Source organism: Salvelinus sp. IW2-2015, linkage group LG34, assembly GCF_002910315.2.
Source record: "Salvelinus sp. IW2-2015 linkage group LG34, ASM291031v2, whole genome shotgun sequence".
In the NCBI taxonomy this organism is placed as follows: Eukaryota; Metazoa; Chordata; class Actinopteri; order Salmoniformes; family Salmonidae; genus Salvelinus; species Salvelinus sp. IW2-2015.
The window spans coordinates 5,685,647-5,710,644 of record NC_036873.1 but is presented as its reverse complement, the minus strand read 5'-3'; the positions used below and the strand labels follow the sequence as shown (position 1 = coordinate 5,710,644).

The following is a 24,998-nucleotide window of genomic DNA, read 5'->3' as shown; positions in this document are numbered from 1 at the left end:
CCGAGATGAACAATCTCTTGAGGTTAGAGGGTTTTATGAAAATCCACAACTAGTCACCTCCAGCTCATGGCAGATGCATAATGATATTGCTATTATGTGATATGTTAATAGTGAAATTGTTAACTTATTGGCCTCTCCGTTTACAATCCATAGTCCAGACCGGTGTTCAAATAGCATTTGTTTACTTTCAAAGTGTTTCATTGTGCATGCCTAGTGACAGGTTTGCTCTTTTAGGACTATCCTATTCATTCCATTGTGCCAGGCAAGCTCAATCAAAGTATTTGAAATAAAACACACACTATTTCAACTAGAGGTCGACCGATTAATCGGCATGGCCAATTAATTAGGGCCGATTTCAAGGTTTCAWAACAATCGGTAATCGGCAYTTTTGGACKCTGATTATGGCCGATTACATTGCATTCCACGAGGAAACTSCGTGGCAGGCTGACCACCTGTTACGCGAGTGCAGCAAGAAGCCAAGGTAAGTTGCTAGCTAGCATTAAACCTRTCTTATAAAAAACAATCAATCTTCACATAATCACTAGTTAACTACACATGGTTGATGATATTGTTAGGTAAACTAGCTTGTCCTGCGTTGTATATAATCAATGCGGTGCCTGTTAATTTATCATCAAGTCACAGCCTACTTTGCCAAACRGGTGATGATTTAACAAAAGCGCATTCGCGAAAAAAAAMACWATCTTTGCACGAATGTACCTAACCATAAACATCAATGCCCTTCTTAAAATCAGTACACAGAAGTATATATTTTTAAACCTGCATATTTAGTTACAAGAAATTCATGTTAGCAGGCAATATTAACTAGGGAAATTGTGTCACTTCTCTTGCGTTCATTGCACGCAGAGTCAGGGTATATGCTACAATTTGGGCCGCGAAGCTCGTTGCGAACTAATTTTCCAGAATTTTTCATAATTATGACATAACATTGAAGGTTGTGCAATGTAACAACAATATTTAGACTTAGGGTTGCCACCCGTTTGATAAAATACGGAACGGTTCCTTATTTCACTGAAAGAATAAACGTTTTGTTTTCGAAATGATAGTGTCCGGATTTGACCATATTAAAAACAACCTGAGGATTGATTATAAAAAACATTTAAACATGTTTCTACGACCATTACGGATACTTTTTAAAATTTTCGGCGAACGGAACGAGGCTGTAGTTTTCTGAACATAACGCGCAACCCAAATAGCATTTTTTTGTTATAAAAGTAATATTTATCGAACAAAAAGAACATTTGTTGTGTAACTGGGAGTCTCGTGAGTGCAAACATCCGAAGATTATCAAAGGTAAGGGATTCATTTTATTGCTTTTCTGACTTTCGTGACCAAGCTAACCAAGCTAATATAAGGCTAACTGTTCTAGCATTGATTGATACACTCACAAAAGCTTGGATTTATTTCGCTGTAAAGCATATTTTCAAAATCTGACACGATAGGTGGATTAACAACAAGCTAAGCTGTGCTTTGGTATATTTCACTTGTGATTGCATTATTATAAATATTTTTTGTAATATTTTGCGCCCTGCAATTCAGCGGTTGTTTTAGGAAAATTATCCCGTAAAAGGGATCCGTAGCGCAGAGAAGTTAACAGGTGTGCCTTGTTAAAAGTTAATTTGTGGAATTTATTTCCTTCTTAATGCGTTTGAGCCAATCAGTTGTGTTGTGACAAGGTAGGAGTGGAAAACAGAAGATAGACCTATTTGGTAAAAGACCAAGTCCATATTATGGCAAGAACAGCTCAAATAAGCAAAGAGAAACAACAGTCCATCATTACTTTAAGAAAAGCAGCCAACAAGTGCTCAGGATATGTGGGGACTCCTTTAAGACTGTTGGAAAATAAGTCCAGCTGAAGCTGGTTGAGAGAATGCCAAGAGTGTGTAAAGCTGTCATCAAGGGAAAGGGTGGCTACTTTGAAGAATCTNAGATTCTTCAAAGTAGCCACCCTTTCCCTTGATGACAGCTTTACACACTCTTGGCATTCTCTCAACCAGCTTCAGCTGGACTTATTTTCCAACAGCCTTAAAGGAGTCCCCACATATCCTGAGCACTTGTTGGCTGCTTTTCTTAAAGTAATGATGGACTGTTGTTTCTCTTTGCTTATTTGAGCTGTTCTTGCCATAATATGGACTTGGTCTTTTACCAAATAGGTCTATCTTCTGTTTTCCACTTCTACCTTGTCACAACACAACTGATTGGCTCAAACGCATTAAGAAGGAAAGAAATTCCCCAAATTAACTTTTAACAAGGCACACCTGTTAACTTCTCTGCGCTACGGATCCCTTTTACGGGATCATTTCCTAAAACAACTGCTGAATTGGAAGGAGCAAAATATTACAAAAAATATTTATAATAATGCAATCACAAGTGAAATATACCAAAACACAGCTTAGCTTGTTGTTAATCCACCTATCGTGTCAGATTTTGAAAATATGCTTTACAGCGAAATAAATCCAAGCTTTTGTGAGTGTATCAATCAATGCTAGAACAGTTAGCCTTATATTAGCTTGGTTAGCTTGGTCACGAAAGTCAGAAAAGCAATAAAATTAATCCCTTACCTTTGATAATCTTCAGATGTTTGCACTCACGAGACTCCCAGTTACACAACAAATGTTCTTTTTGTTCGATAAATATTACTTTTATAACAAAAAAACACTATTTGGGTTGCGCGTTATGTTCAGAAAACTACAGCCTCGTTCCGTTCGACGAAAATTCCAAAAAGTATCCGTAATGGTCGTAGAAACATGTTAAATGTTTTTTATAATCAATCCTCAGGTTGTTTTTAACAAACATAATCGATAATATTTCAACCGGACCGTAACCTATTCAATAAGAGAGAAAAAGAAAATGGAGAGCTACCTCTCGCGAGGACACCTGACTAGTTTTGAAAAATCTCGCTCATTTTTCAAAATAAAAGCCTGAAACTATGTCTAAAGCCTGGTCACAGCCTGAGGAAGCCATTGGAAAAGGAATCTGGTTGATACCCCTTTAAATGGAAGAAAGACGGGCCAGGAAACACAGATAAAAAAATAAAAATAAAATCACTTCCGGGTTAAATTTTCTCAGGTTTTTGCCTGCAGAATCAGAATCAGTTTTGTTATACTCACAGACAAAATTTTTACAGTTTTGGAAACCTTGGAGTGTTTTCTATCCTAATCTGTAAATTATATGCATATTCTACGATCTGGACCTGAGAAATAGTCCGTTTACCTTGGGAACGTTATTTAAAAATAAGGGAAAATCTGACCCCTAGCGTCAAGAGGTTAATTGAAATGCATTCCATGTGACTCCCTCATGAAACTGGTTAAGAGAATACCAAGAGTGTGCAAAGGTGTCATCAAGGCAAAGGGTGGCTAAGAAGCTAAGAATCTCTCATATAAAATATATTTAGATTTGTTTAACACTTTTTTTGGTTACTAAATGATTCCATATGTGTTATTTCATAGTTTTGATGTCTTCACTAGTATTCTACAATGTAGAAAATAGTAAAAATAAAGGAAAACCCTTAAATGAGTAGGCGTTTCCAAACTTTTGACTGGTACTGTACATGCTTGCATATGCACATGCGCGCGCACACACACACACGATCTTCGAGGACAATTCACTTCATCAGACCCCTCCTTCATTCTCTTCTATCCCAGCCGATACATTGACTTATTAGTTCAATTTAGTCAAGTTTAGAAGACATGTCCGTCAGAAAACAAGGAAATATCGGGTATCGCTGATTCCCYGATCAGTTCTTTCCTCGGACAGCGAGGGCGTTGTCCATAAGACTCTGGTCATAATTAGTGTATTTTATAGGAAATACGGTTCCAGTTGGGACACATTCATGTTTTGACCGGTGGGATGGCGTTACAAAGGGGAGAAATGACATAACACAATTAGTGACTGACAGTGTTCAAAGGCTCGGCACCCCGTTTTTCAAGTCGCCTCTCGTTACTGTGAGGGGTGTGTGAAGGCCTTTGTGGAGCCGAACCCTCTTAGTTAGACATCAGAGAAGATCAGTCGCGGGCCGCGGATGAGCACACATACAGGGAATTTGGGTCGTGTTGGGGAGTGGGGTGGGGGTGGTCTGGCCCGTTTTAGGGGTGTCTGTGTGTGGGGAGAGAGAGAGAGAGCGAGAGAGAATAAAGAATGTGTCAGTTTGACGATCTGTTGATTTTAAATTATGTAAAATATTCAGTGTTACCCTTTYTGTTCAATCTTTCTTTTTTAGAAGGGGTTTTAAAATACTTCAATATACAGTATATTGTCCCCCTGGATKTGTCTGCTTTACAAAGTTCAATATTCTGTTTCAGCTTTTTAAGGTTTTTAGATGAGTCAATGGAGATAACAGAGTAATTGACTTTGTGGATGACCCCCAAGTAAGACCTATTTTTGTGACGTTGCGTGTWAACCGAGGGGAAGGRAAAAAACAACAGAACATGCCAAACAACGGATTAAAGATACAAAGGGATGTTTTGGGTACTTTGTTTTCTGTGACGGAGGTGTGCTGTTTACCCTGTGGCCGGGAGTATGCCATTCGTTTAGTCGAAACGGAACACACACACACACACAGTTTCATTTATCTTCTCCTTCAATTCAAAGTCATGTGGTGTCTGCCTCTGCCAGACTTGCTGGCCTATTTTCTTTAGTTTTTTCTCTCCTCCCTTCTTCCTCTCTCCAAGGAATGCGTTTGTTTGTTTTCTTGTTTTCTCCCTCTCTCTTTATTTCTCTCTCTTTCTGTTTCTATCAGTCTCCATCTCTCTCTCTTTCSCTCTTTCAATTCCCTTTCTCTCTTCCTCTTTCTCTCCCTTTCTGTTCCCTTCCAAATTCGAGGTTCTCCCTCCCTCCCTCTCAGTCCCACCATGCACAGATCATTATTATTCTTTATTCTGTTGAGGGAGAATAAAGCCTAAACAAGAAACACTGGACCTCTGTTGGTCGTATTCTATTTTAATCCTATTTCGAGAAGCGTGTAGCTACAGGTTGCACCGTGCCAACATCCTGGACCCAAAAACCTGGCACTTGACAGGGGGGGCATCATTGCCCGCCTTACCCGGACATGGCGCCCGCAGAGGGCGGTGGCGTTGATCTGCCTCACGTGTACCATGTTGGACGCCGCGCACGGGTCTGCGTTGGAGGTCTGTGTGGGGGAGGTGTGAACTCTCTCTCTCGCTCTTTTTTTCTTCTCTGGCACCATTTCCCCTTTCTGTCCCTCTCKGAWGTTGCTGGCTGGCTCTCGTTCRCGCTGTTTGTTATGCGGTTGTGTTTGGACCTAGGCTTATATGCCTGTTGTAGCTACCTTGCTGACCTGTTCCTAGGTCTCTGACTGGCTACGTGACACCATAGTGAAGTAAAGTGTTTCTGTGTGGTGTTCTGTTATGTGGGAGTTTGTCTGTCTTTCTGTCCATCTTTCTCTCTCTCGCTCTCTCTTTCCTGTCTGTCTGCCTGCCTATACCTACCTACCAAACGACCAGTCTTGACTCTCTCCTCTTGCTCCAAAGTGGCGCCTCGCTCTCTCTCTCTCTCTCTCTCTCTGTGTGGGGGTCAGCTGATCCGAAGCAGAGGCGGAGAGAAACATTCCATCCTGGGCACCTCATCGGCAGGGAGCGGTGCCAGCCCAGGCAGGCTGCCCCCTTCCTTCCCTTCCATTCCTTTCCTCTGCCTCCTTGCCAGCCCCCCATACCATCCTCCTGCTCTGCAGTMGTGCTGCAGGCTGTTGTGTCCACAATCTGCCTCAGTTCCCTTTTTATCGGTTTTCTTTTTCCATCTTTCTCTCTCTTTCACTTTCCATATTTGTCTTGTGTGCTTTTCTCTATCTGTCTCGTTCCTCACTCTGCTTTTCACGTAGATGCTGTCCGTTTTCACCTCCTTTATCTGACTCTGTTTTTGTTACCTTGGAGCGATCCGTTCCCCTCTTTCTTCATATCGTATGTGTTACGTCTTTATCTTTTCTCTCTTTCTTTCTCTCCCTCACTGTCTTCTCTCTCTTTTGCTCTTTCTTTCTCACTGTCTCCTCTCTGAATTYCACCTTCTATTTCCCTTTTYTTTCTGCCTCTCCCTCTCTTTTTCTCTTGCTCATCGTGATTCGGGCTCTCCTCTCAGCCGTTTTCTCCCTTTCAATATCTCTCTCTCCTTTTTTATATATATTTCCCTTCATCCTTTAATCTCTTCATCTGTCGTATGTTTCCGTTCGCTGTCTCAGTCCCAATCTTGTTTTGTTGACCCGAGTCCCTCAGGAAGGTATCGAGAGTGAGAAACTTCTCTCCTTTGCCGTCTTTTCAACTGCCAGTCACACTGCATCATGCAGATTCGGGGGTAATGCCCCTTTGAAGTGTCTTGAAGAGGATATATGCTTTCCTCCCTGAATGTGTTTTTTTATTTTTTATTTTTTTATTTTTTTAAATAGACCGATGGATAGATAATAGTGTACGTTCGTATTTTCTCTGTCTCGTTTTCCCCCCTTTCCTTTCTTTCTGACGGTATGTAGACTCACTTGGTGGATGATTGGGCGGATAGGAGCAGACACTCGCCTGGGATTTCTTTTTCTATTGCTTTTTTTTCTTCTCTCAGGCCCAACCGCTTGTGAAGGGCCCTCCTTTTGCTCGCTGCGCTATCTGCCACCGTCCAGATTGAAACGCATTGTGTAGGGGCTCAACTCGCGGTGGTGGGTTGAGAGGGTTTGTATGTGTGTGCAAACTGGATCGCAGAGGCCCCAGGGACCTTAGACAGTGTGACGTCTGGCGTGACATGAAACGAGGCGCCTGGACTAGAGAGGGAGACTGGTGGGCTGCCAAGAGGGTCCTATCCATAACACCACACACACCCCACCGGCGACCCCTTTAGGGTCACACTGAGTACAGTTTCAAGAAGGATCTAAACAGGGACCGTGCACAGACGTTTTGGTCCTCAAAAATAACTTTCAGAGCTCAAAATTCATCACATACCAAATGTCTCTCTAGCTAAAATGTCCAAATGTATAGACCTATTTATTTTCTAAAACAACAGCCAACATCACACATTGTAAGCAAGCTAATGCCAGACGACGAGAGGTGATGATGTAAATATGTAATATGTAATATGTAAATGATGATGTAAATATGCTAGCTAGTTAGCTATGCTGTTGAAACCAACTCGTTTTTACTTGATGTGAGTTTGTTCCGCTGCTGACATCTGCCACTTACTAAGACGCAGTCAAGTTGCCCCATTATATGTCCCTAACAGTGAGAGACACACATATGACAGATACAACTCTAAAGTAGCCTCCTACCAGTATTCAAGTCGCGCAGCTAGTGGCCGCTACATGCAAGTCAGACAAGTGAGCTTCCTCGGGCTGGGCAGGGGGGACGTTTCTGAGATTCAAGAGCTTATGAAATTTGCTCGTTTGATGAGCACTTTGATACATTTTAGATGGAAACCAAAAATGAAAAGAGAATCTAAATTCAAATAAAAAGTAATTCATAGGAGGGCAAAAGGGCAGGTGCTCGGGCACAGATTGAGCCCAATCTGTGGACGTGCCTGCATCTAGATAGCCAGTTCCGTTCAAAACTGTATGAGATAGAAAGCGAGAGGGGTAGATTAGAGATGCAACTGTACAGTTGCAATATACAGTACACAGCGGTATACAATTCTACTTGGACTGAGAATAATATCTTTYAGAAGCTAACTTTCATCCAATCCACTAGCAGACTGATACAACTCTTGACTGTTAGCATACCGCTAACATTAGAGACTGCCAGCTCTGAAGCTAAAGCACTGCCTAACTAGTATGTAACCTAGCCAATAGCTGTACTCCCCACTGCTTGACATGGGCATCTGTGAACCCAGCCAGCCCTGCCAACCTCACAGCACACGACAGATTTTTTATGTTATCGCACCCGTCAGATTAGGCTATATTTGTCTCCTGCACTCTGCTGGCAGTGCTTTCCATGCTCTCATTGCTGTCAAGAGGCACCAAYGGACATTTTTGACGGCGTAGCAGAGCAGAGGTGCTGGCAGTGAGTGAGTTGCCTATTTCTGTCCTCTTGACAACGATTCCTACTATAGGCCTGAACGCCAACATTGCTGGTCCTAATATTTCTGTATTTCTTAATTCCATTCTTTTACTTTTAGATGTGTGTATTGTTGTGAATTGTTAGATAGTACTGCACTGTTGGACCTAGGAACACAAGCATTTCGCTACACCCGCAATAACATCTGCTAAATATGTGTATGCGCCCTTTGATTTGATTTGAACCGTGCCGCGCCGGCTCAAATATTTCGTTTTCACGTTGTCTTTTACAGCACGGTTCCAGCAAATATGGCGGATGTGCAACCAGGCCAGCCCAGTATGGCTCAGCTCGGCTTGGCTCAGTTTGGCCCTATATAGTGGGATTCAGGTATACGGGTTCCAGCTGGATGTGTTATTCCCATGTGGGACATTGCCCCCTGGTGGCTGGCATCCAGGTGTCCAATCTGTGTTTTCCTTTTGTTTCCGCCATGGAAAAGCCCCGCCGGGCCAGCCACAGCCATTCCATGGGCTCGCCCTAATCCCTCGTCGGAAGTCCAGTAGACGAGTGGCTCACGTTGATAAAAACAAGCCTCACTGGATTTTTAGTTTAGGGACCAGGGATGTGATGCTTTGTATGAAATGGGGGGGGAAACTTCCACATTGCCAACTGTGGTATTGTGACAAAAAGGTCTGTCTTTGTGTGGAAAATATATTTCGCAGTATATGTGTTTTGTTGCAATATATGTTTAGAGTATGATGCTGTGTTATGGAATTACACAATGGCACTTTTATCAGAGATCGTGTGCATAAATATATCTGTCAATGTATTATACGTTCCTATTAAAGTGTACCTCAATGTATGAGCAGATATATATTTTTTTCATAATCAATCTTCATCCTTGAACTATGAAACCCACGTTGTCCGTGTGATAAATAGTTGGTGAACCTTTTGAATCTGCAATATATTTCTAAATGCATTTCACGTTTCACAACTGATGGCTTACTTTGATGTAATTTATCAAGCGATCACCTGTACCTTTATCACCGCCTCTTTAACGCTCCCTCAATGCTCCCTCAACGTGTCTTCACCTGAAAGCATTAGGGTTATCCCACATTGATTTCTTGTTTTCCTTGTCGGCAGTGTCAAGTGGCCATCCGGTGGAAAATATTTCACAACACTGCTCATTACTTGAAAGATGGATGGAAAGGGATGTAGAGAGGGGACGAGGGAGCCAGGGAGGGAGAAAGAGGGAGGGAGAGATGGGAAGTAGAGGATGAGAAGAGCACTCTCGGGAATGGAGAAAGAGAGAGCGTGAGTGAAGAGCAGAGACAGAGAAACAATGACTGAGAGACAGTGAAAAGTCAACAACATCATGCATTACTCTGATTGACCCTGACTCAAATATGCACAACATCATGCATTACTCTGATTGACCCTGACTCAAATATTCACAAAATCATGCATTATACTCTGATTGACCTGACTCAATATTCACAAATCATGCATTATCTCAATTTGACCCTGACTCAAATATTCACTACATCATGCATTACTCTGATTGACCCTGACTCAAATATTCACAAAATCATGCATTACTCTGATTGACCCTGACTCAAATATTCACAACATCATGCATTACTCTAGATTGACCTGACTCAAATATTCACAACATCATGCATTACTCTGATTGACCCTGACTCAAATATCACTACAACAGTCATGCATTACTCTGATTGACCCTGACTCAAATATTCACTACACATGCATTACTCTGATTGACCCTGACTCAAATATCACTACATCATGCATTACTCTGATTGACCCTGACTCAAATATTCACCATCATGCATTACTCTGATTGACCCTGACTCAAATATTCACACAATCATGCATTACTCTGATTGACCCTGACTCAAATATTCACACATCATGCATTACTCTGATTGACCCTTACTCAAATCATCAACATCATGCATTACTCTGATTGACCCTGACTCAAATATTCACAACATCATGCATTACTCGATTGACCCGACTCAAATATTCACACATCATGCATTACTCTGATTGACCCTGACTCAAATATTCACTACATCATGCATTACTCTGATTGACCCTGACTCAAATATTCACTACATCATGCATTACTCTGATTGACCCTGACTCAAATATTCACAACATCATGCATTACTCTGATTGACCCTGACTCAAATATTCACACATCATGCATTACTCTGATTGACCCTGACTCAAATATTCACAACATCATGCATTACTCGATTGACCCTGACTCAAAATATTCACACATCATGCATTACTCAGATTGACCCTGACTCAAATATTCACTACATCATGCATTACTCTGATTGACCCTGACTCAAATATTCACAACATCATGCATTACTCTGATTGACCCTGACTCAAATATTCACAACATCATGCATTACTCTGATTGACCCTGACTCAAATATTCACTACATCATGCATTACTCTCAGATTGACCCTGACTCAAATATTCACCACACTGACATCCATCATCCCTCTCCCCTCCTCCCACCAGGTGCTGATCCGTGTCATCGACACCAACAACCACCGGCCCCAGTTCTCCCAGCCGCGCTATGAGGTGGTTGTGGCCGAGGACACGCCGCCAGAGACCGAGGTGCTCCGGATCGGTGCCACGGACGAAGACGATAAGAACAAGTTGACCTTTACCCTCTTGAGCAGCACGGACCCCTTCAGTCTGAAGAAGTTCCGTCTGGACCCGGGAACCGGTGCCCTCTACACGGCCGAGCGGCTTGACCACGAGACCATGCGGCGCCACACTCTCACCGTTATGGTACGGATTTCACAGATTTTCTAGAATCGACCTATTTAATAATGTGTGTTATTATTCTGGTGTCAGTGCTGAGTGTGCTGGGAAAAACTTKCTAGAGCTTTGGTCAAAGTGGTGTGGTGCTCAGACAATTAACACTGTACACCCTGAACGAACCCACTCATCCGAGGCAATCGGGAACATGTCGTTATATCATCATTGTTACCATAGAAACGGAACAGATTAAAGGAATGTCGGTGTTCTATTAGCATATTATGAAAGGTTTGATTCTGAGCCACTTTCTTCATTGAGAGAGTAACATAGGTTTCAGACCACTCTCTCCTATTCAGCCACTGTGTGTGCCTCTCTCTCAATCAGMCACTCTCCAATTCCAACAGATGGGCAGTCAGCCTGTATTGATTAATTGTTTGTTTGTTTGCTGGTATTTGCCATTTGGAACTAACCATGCAGCACCCATCCAAAGTGATTCTTCCCCCCATTCATTGTTTACTTGTTTGGATCACTGGGAATTAAGACACATTCAGAAAAAGAGTTACTTTGAYGTGTTTTTTTTAATGATTTGATGAGTTGTCATTTTGATGAAGTTACCGTTGAGGGAAAGAATAGTTTTTTTCCAGATTGTATTACAACTCATTCATTCTCTCTTTTTCTGTATCCCTATCTGTCTCCCCCTCTGTCCTATTCCTTTCTCTGCATCTCTGTCWCTTTTTCTTTCTTTCTCGCTCTCTTTCCCCCCTCCCCAGGTACGTGACCAGGACATCCCCGTCAAGAGGAAYCTGGTGCGCGTCATCGTGGACGTGGAGGACACCAACGACAACGCGCCGTGGTTCGTGGGCTCGCCGTACTCCGGGCGCGTCTTCGAGTCGGCCGCCTTGGGCTCGGCAGTCCTCCAGGTCACCGCCCTGGACAAAGACAAGGGACMGAATGCAGAGGTCATCTACAGCATCGAGTCAGGTTGGCTAACAGCACCACAGGCGCCCTAGAATACATTATTAGGAGTAGCGTGAGGTTGCCCCTAGATGCGGATCTTGGATCAGTTTTGCATTTTCCACACTAATGGTTAAGGTTAGGATTTGAGGAGGGGAAGCTGATCCTAGATCGGYACCTAGGGGAAACTTAACCCCGGAGCCACATTCTTAAYATGTCAGCCATTCTGGCATTCTCTAGCCCCTGGCCAGTCATGATAGAGGTATGCATAGCAGCATAGCAGCCCAGTTAGCGATACCAACGCAAGGGGCCTGGGGAAAATGTATGCAGGGCATCCAGAGGTCCCCTGCCCACTGACCCTCGGTGGTGAATGGAATACGTCACACAAAGTAGGASGACTTTGTCAGAGGATCTCYAAGCATGTGGGAGTTCRGCCGATGCCCCCTCTGAATTCCCCACCATTGTTTTCCCTGTAAAATAAGCTGTGTTTTGGGAGAGGGTCGGGCATATAGTCATTGGCTGGGTTCTTTGTTTAGGATGTACATTTTTCAGATAGTTGAGATGACTCAAGCTCATTGAAATGTATCTTGCCGGAGAACGAGTCAGGTTTTCAAAGCAGAGGTGGACTGGTGTAGGCAGTCTTCACAAATGCCTTTCGAGAGCTATGGCCATTTGGGGGGTGATGGAATGAAGGGGGTCATGTCTAGATTTAGTCAAATTGACATCAAAAGTAGATTGTTTTTGCATTTTAGCTAACCCTAACCCCTTTCCTAACCTAAACCTAATTATCCTAACCTGCTACGTTAATTATCCTAACCTGCTGCGTAAGTTCTCCTAGGCTGTATCCCTTTTAGACAAAAGCAGGGAGTATGCTAATCAGAGTGGTTCATCWTGAATTTGCTGTATTGTTTTAAGGAGGTCATACCAAGGATCATTTTGCTGTTAAGAATTTAAAAAAAGAATAATAAATTGTTTTTATTACTTCTTACTGCTATTAGTCCAAACAAAAGCATTGAATCACAGATTCACTACATGGAACAACAGATACCCCCCCAAAAAAAAAATCTAAAGGAAGTTTGTTCTGGACATGTATCTAACCCATTATTTTTKACTCTAAACAGTCTCCATATATACTTCCATTAAAAAAAATATACCGGGGAACCTTCAGACGAGTCTTGTGAGGCCTTTGGGCATCCTAGAGAAAAACATGATGTTCGTGATAGTCTCACTTTTCCACAGAGGGAAGTTGTCAGATCGGCTGTACTGACTTCAGACGTGTCCCAAGATGCTTGTGGAGGTCGTAGAGCAAAACAGAGAACACAATTGTTCGTGAGAGTCTCATCCTTCCATAGAGGGGTCATAATAGTTTGTAGGCCAAACTGTTTGGACGCTACAGACGATTTTGTGAGAAGACCAATTTTCAGGATGTCTTATGGTCYGACAAACACCGCTCTAGCTCTGTCACCTTTCACAGCAGATGCGGAATTGCGCCATCGGCGGATGCAGTGGATTGAGATACATCCACTGCAAAAACATATCTCTAGTTTAAATTGACAGATTTTTATGGGAATTTTTTATTATGCTAATTMGATTTCCTCGAGGGCGCTGACATTGACTCTAGTTAATTCAATTTACGGTAATCAAGAAGCCTAAAATTGCAACCTGGCTTTACTGGCTGGAATGAAAATCAATGCAATAGTAACCACATTAATAAATCTTCTTCTGTTCTTTTTTTTGGAACAGGAAATGTTGCAAACTCATTTGCCATTGATCCGGTGCTGGGCACTGTTACCGTGGCCAAGGAGCTGGACCGAAGCAGCAAGAACCAGTTTGAACTAGCTGTGAAGGCAACCGACAAAGGAACCCCTTCGCTGACTGCCACCGCCACCGTCCACATCGCTGTCACCGTGTCGGACAATGCCACCCCCAGATTTACTGCCAAGGAGTTCTCCGCTGAGGTCAGCGAACTGGCCCTCCCCGGCAGTTTTGTAACCATGATCACAGCAACCAGCCAGTCCTCTGTGTTCTACCAAATCAAAGGTGGAAACACTGATGGCGCATTTGATGTAAACCCAAACTCCGGTGTGGTTGTAACTTCGAGGGCTTTGGACTATGAAATGACCCCYGAGTACAGACTGACCATCCAGGGAACCAACATGGCGGGTCTTGCTAGCAACACCACTCTGCTGATTCACCTGAAGGACGAGAACGATAATGCCCCCATCTTCCTYCAGCCAGAGTTCACAGGCATGATTAGCGAATCGGCTCCCGTCAACAGTGTGGTCTTGACCAGAGAAAACACCCCGCTGGTCATCCGCGCCTCGGATGCTGACCGCGATGCCAACGCCATGCTGGTCTATCAGATCGTCGAGCCGTTCGCTCACAACTACTTTGCCATCGATTCCAGTACGGGAGCCATTAGAATGACAACCACTCTGGATTACGAACAAAGGAGTGTATTCCGCTTCACCATTCAGGTCCACGACCTCGGAATTCCGCGTCTGTTCGCCGAGACAGCCGCCAACGTGACCGTCGAAGTCATCGATGTCAACGACTGCTCGCCGCAGTTCAGTCAGGAGCTCTACGAGACATCAGTGATCGTGCCAACTTACAAAGGTGTTGAGGTAATCAAAGTCAACGCATCAGATGCAGACTCCGGACCAAACTCTAAACTCTTCTTCTCCATCTCAGAGGGGAACATCGGGGAGAAATTCAAGATGGATCCCAACACAGGCATCATCACTATCCAGAACGTCACCCAGCTAAGAAGCAGGTACGAGCTCAGGGTGAGGGTCTCGGACGGCAGGTTCGCCAACACAGCATCGATAAAGATAAACATCCGTGAGAACAAGGAGAGCAGCCTGAAGTTCACTAGTGACTCCTACAAGGCTTATGTCAAAGAGAACTCCTCTGAGAAGAAAACATTAGCGGTCATTGCCGCTGTGGGGAACCACATCAATGAACCCCTCTTCTACACTGTCCTGAACCCAGACCAGAGGTTCCAAATCAGCCGTACTTCCGGAGTGCTCTCCACCACAGGGATACCTTTCGATCGCGAGGYGCAGGACACGTTCGACCTCGTCGTGGAGGTGACCAGGGAGGACGCTTCCTCCGAAGTGGCCCACGTTCTGGTGACGGTGATCATAGAAGATGTGAACGACAACCAGCCCATGTTTGTCAACCTTCCCTATCAAGCCTTGGTCCAGGTGGACGCAGAGGAGGGTCAGGCCATCCGTCAGGTGACAGCAGTGGACGGGGACGTTGGTCAAAATGCTGAAATCCATTACCACCTGAAAGAACACCACAAGCACTTCCAGATAAGCCCCTCGGGAGAAATCTCCCTCAAAAAACAGTTAGACAAAGACTCCCTCAACAGTGAGTTCGTCATCAACGTTGTGGCCAAAGATGCAGGAGAACCAGCCCTCTCGGCAGAAGTGGAAGTGCCCATAACTATAGTAAACAAAGCCATGCCAGTGTTTGAGAAGGCATTCTACAGCATCGAAATCCCTGAAAATATCCAGTTACACACACCTGTAGTTCACGTCCAGGCTACTGACTCTGAAGGCCCCAAGATAGTATACACCATCTCTGAGGGAGATGCCTTCAGTCAGTTTTCTATCAATTTCAACACAGGTGTCATACATGTAATCCAACCTCTAGATTTTGAGACCCACCCCGCTTATAAATTGAGTGTCAGAGCCACAGACTCACTGACTGGGGCCCACGCTGATGTCTTTGTCGATATCATTCTGGTAGACGTCAACGATAATCCCCCTGTCTTCCAACTAAAGTCCTACAACGCAAGTGTTTCTGAAGCTTCCTTCATCGGCACTGCAGTTTTGCAAGTTGCCGCCACAGACTCCGACACTGGCAACAACAAAATGCTCTTCTACCAGCTAGTTGAGGACAAGGAAAAGAGCTCAGACTACTTCAGCATTGACCGTGACTTGGGAATCATCTGGACTGCTCGCATGCTCGACCAGGAGGAAAAGCAGCAACACAAGCTGACTGTCCGCGCAGTGGACGGAGGAGTGCCTGCCCTCTCCAGCGATGTCACTGTGACCATAGATGTCACTGACCTGAATGACAATGCTCCGGTGTTCACTGAGAGCTCTTACAATGCCACAGTCAGCGAATTGGCCCCCCGCGGTTACTTCGTCACCCAAGTCCAGGCGTCCGACGCCGACAGCTCAGACRCCGGCAGGCTTGAGTTCTCCATCCTGTCTGGCAATGAGGACCAGAACTTTGCCATGGATAAAAACACTGGGGCCATCGTCATCTCCAACCACCGTAAGCTACAGATGGAGCCACTGTACAACCTCAACGTGTCCGTGTCAGATGGTGTATTCAGGACCTCGGCCGTGGTCAAAGTCACAGTCAACGGTGCCAACTTCCACAACCCCACTTTTCCCCAGCTCGACTATGTAGTTGAACTCACTGAGAACTCGCCGGTCGGAACGTTAGTTGCTGAGGCCAAAGCCACAGATGAAGACGCTGGCACATACGGGAGCCTAACTTACCACATCGTCAACGATTTTGCCAAAGACAAGTTTTCTGTCAATGAAAATGGAGAGATTTTCACCCGGGAGATCCTAGACCGCGAGAACGCCATTGAGAAGGTCATCCCCATATCGCTCATGGCAAAGGACGGTGGCGGCAAAGTAGGCTTCTGCATTATTAATGTGATTTTGACAGATGTCAATGACAATGCCCCACAATTCAGGGCAGTGGAGTACAAAGCCAATGTAGCATCGGATGTCCCCAGGGGAACCACCGTGGTGAAAATTGCTGCGTCAGACATGGATGAGGGAAGCAACGCCGACATCGCTTACACAATCGAAGCCGACGTGGAAAACGTGGAGGAGAACTTCGAAATCCACCCCTTCAGTGGAGTCATTGTCACCAAAGAGAGCCTCATCGGACTCGAAAACGACCTCTACGCTTTCTACGTTAGGGCAAAGGATGCTGGGAGTCCTTCCAAACAATCCGTCGTCCGCGTTTATATCAGGATAGTGGCCCCTGAGGTACCGGTCCCCAAGTTTGCAGAGCCACACTTCCGGTTCACCATCGCCGAAGACATGCCCATCGGCACGGATATTGACGTCATCCAGGCGGAGAGTGAACAACCGGTGTTCTACAGCCTAGTGAAGGGCAACACCCCGGAGAGTAACCAGAATGAGGTCTTCGTGGTGGATCGGGACACTGGGGCCCTGAAGCTGGAGAAGAGTATGGACCACGAGACCACAAAGTGGTACCAGCTCACGCTGCAAGCCCAGAGCCAACAGGAGGGCTACGAAACGTTGGCGTCTGTCGACATCAACATCCAGGTCAAGGACCTCAACGACAACAAGCCTGTGTTTGAGTCAGACCCGTATGAGGCGGTGGTGGTGGAGAACCTTCCAGATGGCACGCCGGTGATCCAGGTCAAAGCCACCGACCAGGACTCGGGCACCAACGGTCAAGTCATCTACAGCCTGGACCCCAAACAAACTTTGTCTGAGATCTCTGAGCTGTTCGCCATCAACAGTGAGACAGGCTGGGTGACGACATTGAAAGAGCTCGACTGTGAGAAGACCAGCAAGTACACCATTGCCGTGCTGGCCACAGACMGCGGAGACAAGGTGCAGCTGGTGACCAGCTCCACTGTGGAGGTTACCGTGGCCGACGTCAACGATAACCCGCCTCGCTTCACCGCCGAGATCTACAAGGGCACGGTGAGCGAAGACGACCTTCCACCCAGTGGAGTCATTGCCATCCTGAGCACGTCGGACGCCGACACAGAGGAGATCAACAAACAAGTCAGCTACTTTATCACAGGTGGGTTTTTATCTCTAACAATACCAGTATTTGCTCTGCTCACAGCTCATGGCTTGATAGCCTTCCCTGTTTGTGTTAATACACAGCTTTAATAAACACCGCTCAAAAGAGGATTAGAAATTTACAGCTGCTTAAATATGAAGATCATATCTGCTCTCTGAACATATAATGCACATTCTTTATCTGTAAACACTTTGAATCGACTAATTTGCGAAGGCTCAAGGCAAATATGTAGGTCATCAGAAAGAAAGAAAGAAAAAGGTCATGTTTAATTATTTCGATGACGCTTTGAAACTGATGGGGGAAATGCACTTCCTCTGGTGCTCATTAGCGGATGGAATGACTTATGCCACGTTTAATAACCAGAGATTTTGATATCATATTATCTTGGATGCACATTTCCTACTACACAAAAGAACAGCCTCCTTATTATGGTTTCCTGTGTACCGAACAGACTTCGTGAACGTCGGTTTGCAAGTTGAAGTGGTTAGGATAAATGAATGATAGGACTGTTACCCGAGGTAGATTTGCTCAGGCACTATAAAGATCCCGGGGGTTGAGCACGACTCTGACCAGCGGACAGCTTTTGAAATAGGAAGCGATGCAGTTCCTCTTTGAGCTTCGCTATCCCTCGCAGGGTAAGATCTTCTCTGATTCCAAGACTAACCCTGATAGAAAGGCTTGGATGCATCTTATATTTATTTTCGCCATTGRTGTATGATCCAGTACAGAACACAAACCCTTGAGATACACACACACACACAAAACCACTAGCCCGCTCGAAACCAGAGGCAGGGGCCATATTGTGGCGCGTTGCTCATTAGTTTGAATGCCACTCTCCCCATTTGACTCTCCCCAATGACTCGCTCCTCATTGACCCTCCCCATTGACTCTCGCCATTGACTCTCTCTCCATTAACTTTCCCCAATGGCTCTCTACCCATACAGGAGGCGACCCTCTAGGACAGTTTGCGATTGAGCACCTCCAGAACGAGTGGAAAGTGTCTGTCAGGAAGCCACTGGACCGCGAGGAGCGCGACAACTACCTCCTAAATATCACCGCCWCCGACGGCACCTTTGCCACCAAGGCCGTGGTCGAGGTCAAAGTCCTGGACGCCAACGACAACAGCCCCGTTTGCGAGAAGGTAAAGAGAGAAGGCAGGCCACTAAAAAATGCCATGTTATCTGCGTGTGGGGGTACACGCTATGCATGACAAGTATCTGAGAGAAAGGAAGGCGGGAGCGAGGGAGGAAAATAAGAGGTTTGGAAAGGCTTCTCGTTGAAGAAAGGCAAGCGAAAATGAAGGGGTAATTTTCTTACATTGAGGGCTATTTTTACCAGCTAATGTATTTCCATTGCTGATTGTATTATGGTTTAAGTGCATACTGCTGTCGATTGTAATGTCKTTTCATTCTACCCCTCTATCCATTTCCTCCCTTCTTGTTAATATACCTATTGAATTATGCTTATTCTTGCATATTCTACCTTTACTTCTCTCTGTCCGCCCCCACCATCATTGTTTTTCTCCCTTCTGATGTCTTTCCCACTCTTCCCTCCCACACACTCTCTCATCCTCCCTTTCTCTCTMTCCCCTCTCCCTCTCTCYGCTCCCCCAGTCCCTCTACACAGAGAGGGTCCCCGAGGGCTTCCCCGCCGGCAGGCTCATCCTGCAAGTCTCGGCCACAGACGCAGACATCCGCTCCAACGCCCACATCTCCTACGAGCTCCAGGGACCGGGAGCCGAGCTTTTCACCATCGACCCCGACACAGGTGTGTTGGTCTGTCTGTCTGTTTTCCTGTCTGTCTGTGTTACACCTCAACACACTCAATGTGTTGACTAGTCTGCCCATGCTACCATACAGCTAATCAAAATCAAAATAACCACAGGTTCACGTCTGCCACAATGTAGAGTTGTTTCGAGTCATTTCAAATGCTGCACTGCACTCGCATTCATCCAGTTTACATTCACGGCATGTCCAAGGTTATTCTCACTATTATGACTATCAAATGTCAATGGGTGCGTGATGGCAGCATGACGTGTAACACTAACCCACACATACACGCACGCACACACACACACAAACACACACACACAACACACACACACAACACCACCCACACACACACACCACACACACCACCACACACACACACCAGTTTTACAATGTCATGATTTGATGTCTGAACCTAGTATCACTACACTACACACGTAACGTCACAAACAGACACAGTAATAACCTCCCAGTGTGGACACCAGTCATGCACACTACACACTTTCTGATTGAATCATAATCCATCCACCCCAGTTTGTTTGTGTGTGTGTGTGTGTGTGTGTGTGTGTCCCTAGTGGCAAGGTGGATTTTGTTTACGTCGCATCCTTTTTGATGATTATTTTAATGTATTTTGCCCCCAGAACATTTCCCCGGAGGATTAGCGAGCAATGGCGCTACGAACCCGAGTTTCATCTAACATGCAAGCGACATTGTTCTCGCCTGAAGGTTTYGAGTCTCCTCTGCAGAAAGCGGAGACAAAATGGAATGACACGAGCCAGGCCTTAGAAAACACAATACCAGTTAGCTCCTGTTAACCCCCACACACTAAAAAAAAAAATGGCACATTGGTTTACTTCTGAAGGGASAGAGAGAGGGTTGTGAAGAAACGAGACAGCAGCAGTGTAGAGTAGGCTAGAGACATACTTTTACAGAACAACAACAGMCCCTTTTATTCTGGTTCAAATTCAGACGTACTTTAGATATGAGCCAGAGACGTATGAGCCAGAGACGAGCGGGGAGGGAGAGAAGAAGAGCGAAGAATCCGGCCATTTCAATTTGGTTTTGGCCCAAATTGAAGGAGAAGGATTTAGTCAGAGTATCGAGAGGGGGTCCTTTTTTCCGTGCCGAGAAGGAGGATTTACAAGCATTTCGCCACACCCGCAATAACATCTGCTAAATGTGTGTATGTGACCAATACAATTGGATTTGATTATTGCATGCGAGGAACACTAAGCGGCTTCGTTAGTAACGGCAGTTTGTGTGCTTGTGTGGGCGCACSTGTGTGTCCAGCGAGGCCCCGGTAATGTTGGCATGCACCATATCCCAGGACACTTCCTAGCTGCTSTTAGTTGCCAACTACTCCTGTCCTCCTGCGTTCCCCCCCTTCCTCTCTGTCAATTATTTMTTTMTTTCTCTCCATCCTCKTCTGAAAACCATGAGTTGTTTGGATGTGGGTTGGATGCTTGGATCAGGGGAAGGGGTTTGTGGCATACAAGAGGATATGAGGTCTCGGAACACGCACGACTGCAGGCACACATTGTCTGACTCAGTGATCTGTGAGAAGTGTTACTTCTGAACGCACCGAAGCGGCTAATGCCAACTTAAAAATAGAGGTGTGTGTGTGGAGATGTGCACGACGAGGTTGTAAGGTTTTCGGGAACTAAGTGTTGAAGTGAAGTTTCCCCCTAGTTACAGATCAGCTTCCCCCAACCTTAACCTTTGTTTCGGCGACTGTTAGAAATGTAGATCCGTTATCATTTGTACACGGTATCGATTTGGTTTCAGTTATTCTTTTTACTCAAACCAGCCGGTGGGCCGCATTAAATTGGTCGAGGGGCACGCTACACCGAACTAAACGGCTCAGACACCATTTAGCTTGACTTGCGTTTTATTTTGATGCTTTCTTGGAATGGGGCCTGGGGTAGGTAGAGGATACTGTTCTAACACTATCTGTCCTTGTCGAACAATAGATTTTTAAAGAGTGCAACCCGCAAGCGCCGTAGCGTGTAGACGTGTGTGTGGATTGCAAGAACTTTTAACACGCCTGTGTGTGTTTGCGTGTGTTTGGCTGTGTGTTTGTGTGTGTCGTCGCTTTTAACGAGTGTGTGTGATTGACATGTTAGTGTGTGTGTCAGCGCTTTTAACGAGTGTGTGTGATTGACGTGTGTGTGTGATTGCCTGCCCCGTTGATTGACATGTGCCTTTTTCCGTCTTCCATTTCCCAGGTGAACTGAAGACCCAGCAGCCCCTGGACCGCGAGGAGAAGGAGGAGTACCGCCTGRCKGTGCGGGCGCTAGACGGCGGCGGGCGCTACTGCGAGGCAGCCGTGCACCTGACCGTGGAGGACGTGAACGACAACGCGCCACAGTTCACCTCCGGCCCTTACGCCATCACCGTCTTCGAGAACACGGAAGTCGGCACCTTCGTGGCGCGGCTCCTCGCCACCGACCTCGACGCCGGTACGTTTGTTTGTTTATTTACAAATGAGTTGATATGTTTTGTTTATTGTTCTTATCTGACCAGTCTTCCACCAGGCAATGCTGAGCTCTCTGGTCTAGTGCTGTACACCCGGTGCTCTCGGCGTTGTGCACAATGCGCAATATGTTGCGTCTTTCTGTTGACTCTGCCCACGTCCGGTAGCCACCGCGGAGCTCGACGTTATCCGCCAGTAAACTTAGTCGAATTTGAACCGCGCCATTTTTATTTGTGAACAGGCGAATCACTTAATAACTCATCTTTCTGCTGAGAAATACAGACATAGTTGTTTGAGAAGTATGGCTGCTTTGCTTTTCCCCTGCAATGCTGATTCCACAGGATCACAGTAATCCCCACTCCGTTTTACACCAGACTCTTATGGCGTAAAACGAYGATAGGGATGGATGAATGAAATTCTGTTCTACTCGAGCACTCGATTCTAAAAAAGGCCTAATGGCCATTTTCTATTTGCCATTTGCCGGTGGGTAAGTCACAACCCACACGTTCTCTTCATAGTCTTCTATGACTTTTGTGTTTGTGGCCCTGTGCGGCTCTGTTGGTAGAGAAGGGCGCTTACAGCTTCAGGATCACGTGTTCACTTCCCGCTGGGGACACCCATACGAAAATGTACGCGTGCACTACTGTTAGTGGGTTGGATGAAACAGTCTGCTACATGGCGTATGTGTACATCACCGTTCAGGAAACCCACCTGAGCGGGAGCAGCCRCTTTGAGATGAAAACGACTGATTTGTCCCCCACAACTCCCTCAAATGGAGGACAGTTGAAAGCGTTAGTGCGGCGGCCGTATTTCAACTCGAGAGCTCTGATACTAGCGAACTCCCCTGAAATGGGACACGATTGGCACTTTTAGCGGCACTACCAATTTGACTCGATAGGTTCTGGTTCTCTTACTGGCATTTGGTAATGACTCCTCTGACAGGGCAAGGTGTTCTAGACTAGGGGAGCGTGTCAGCTTGTTCCCTTCAAAAGCCTAGGTATGGACGAAGAGATGCTCTCTCTCTCCCTTTCTCACCCCCGTCCTTCCTCCCTCTCTCTCAGTCCTTCAGGTAAACTGACAGTTTGGACAGATCGAATGGGATGTAAGAACTGGGTCGCTCATTCGCTCAGAATGTCAAAACGGGGGCCTGCTTTTTCGACAGCTCTTCCACCCAGGGTTGGCAGACGAGCACGGAATTCCTAAAGTCCGCCCTACCTCCGTGCTATAACATAAAGGATATCTGGAAGCATAATAAAGGATATCTGGAAGGAGGAGTGGAGGAATTAGGTTCTCACCCTCCCTCACCCAGTTTTAGCTGGAGGTGCATTTCGGATCATTTGGAGCTGGACGGAGGGAGGGAGGGGGAGGGAGGGAGAGAGAGAGGGAGGGAGACCAAATTGAGACTGCATGCAGAATTCTGCAGAAATATCCTCTGTGTACAACGTAAAACGCCAAATAATGCATGCAGAGCAGAATTAGGCCGATACCCGCTAATGATCAACATCCAGAAAATAACCGTTAAATTCTACAACCACCTAAAAGGAAGCGATTCCCAAACCTTCCATAACAAAGCCATCACCAACAGAGAGATGAACCTGGAGAAGAGTCCCCCTAAGCAAGCTGGTCCTGGGSMTCTGTTCACAAACATACCCCACAGAGCCCCAGGACAGCAACACAATTAGACCCAACCAAATCATGAGAAAACAAAAAGATAATTACTTGACACGTTGGAAAGAATTAACAAAAGTACAGAGCAAACTAGAATGCTATTTGGCCCTAAACAGATAGTACACAGTGGCAGAATATCTGACCACTGTGACTGACCCAAACTTAAGGAAAGTTTTGACAATGCACAGACTCAGTGAGCATAGCCTTGCTATTTTGAGAGGCCACAGTAAGCAGACCTGGCTCTCAAGAGAATACAGGCTATGTGCAACACTGCCCACAAAATGAGGTGGAAACTGAGCTGCACTTCCTAACCTCCTGCCAAATGTATGACCATATAAGAGACACATATTTCCCTCAGATTACACAGATCTACAGCAAATCCAATTTTGATAAGCTCCCATATCTACTGGGTGAAATACCACACTGTGCCATCACAGCAGCAAGATGTGTGACCTGTTGCCTCAAGAAAAGGGCAACCAGTGAAGAACAAACACCATTGTAAATACAACCCATATTTATGTTTATTTATTTCTTCCCTTTTGCACTTTAACTATTTGCACATCGTTGCAACTCGGTATAGAAAGACAAAGGTCTTTATTATTTTGGAACTTTTGCGAGTGTAACGTTTACTGTTATTGTTTATAAATATTGTTTGTTTCACTTTTGTTTATGATGTATTTCACTTACATTGGCAATGTCAACACATGTTTCCCGAGCCAATAAAGCCCTTTGAACGAGAGACATTTGCATTCCTTTCACACGTGTTGGTATCACATACACAGATCTGTAGAGTTCGTTTGTATCTTTATCGCCAGCCTTGTAAAATGTGTTGGCTGATGCCCGTATTGCCGGGAGAACTGAAAGAGTCCCACACACGGGGAAATGACAAAGTCAATGACGACTCTGACGACAAAATACCACATTTTGCCACAGTCCAGGTCACACAGTCCTCGCTCACTCAGCCGGCGGCCATTGGACTGAGCGTGTGCGTGTGCACCTGCATGCGTGTCAGACCTCCGTTGTCAGATAGAGGATTCATTCACTATTCGGGCGGGATATCATCAACAGTTGAGACTCCGAGTATCTCTTTGCTCCAAATGTTGACACATTTCGAGCACTGCCAGTTCCCTGCACCAGTTGTGCTATCTAGACCGGCTCATTTGCGTTGAAGATATTGGGCACTTTCGTACTTACTCGCGTCATTGTCCCCGCTGTGTGCCCACTGCCATGGCGGCGTTTCTCAAAGTGGTTTCTTATCGGTCTGGGGGAAAGAAGCTGACAAACCATGAAGCTGGTTGGTGACCTTTATTGGCGTTTAAGGGAGAAGTTATGCTGACACATTCCTTTCTCTGTTTCTTCTCTCTCTCTCTTCATTTTCTCTCTCTTCATTTTCTCTCTTCATGTTCTCTCTCATTCTCTCTCTCTTCATTTTCTCTCTCTTCATTTTCTCTCTTCATGTTCTCTCTCATTCTCTCTTCATTTTCTCTCTTCATGTTCTCTCTCATTCTCTCTTC

The 24,998-nt window shown here is 45.4% G+C and overlaps 1 protein-coding gene across 1 annotated transcript in view; it reads left to right on the top strand.

Moving 5' to 3' along the window:
- fat1a (FAT atypical cadherin 1a) overlaps positions 1–24,998 on the top strand; it is a 102,359-nt gene that overhangs the window by 53,853 nt on the left and 23,508 nt on the right. The window contains exons 9-14 of the mRNA XM_070437152.1: positions 10,555–10,830; positions 11,571–11,781; positions 13,498–17,571; positions 18,519–18,715; positions 19,188–19,341; positions 21,569–21,802. Of these exons, the coding sequence (XP_070293253.1) occupies positions 10,555–10,830; positions 11,571–11,781; positions 13,498–17,571; positions 18,519–18,715; positions 19,188–19,341; positions 21,569–21,802 (5,146 nt within the window). The remainder of the gene's footprint in view (positions 1–10,554; positions 10,831–11,570; positions 11,782–13,497; positions 17,572–18,518; positions 18,716–19,187; positions 19,342–21,568; positions 21,803–24,998) is intronic.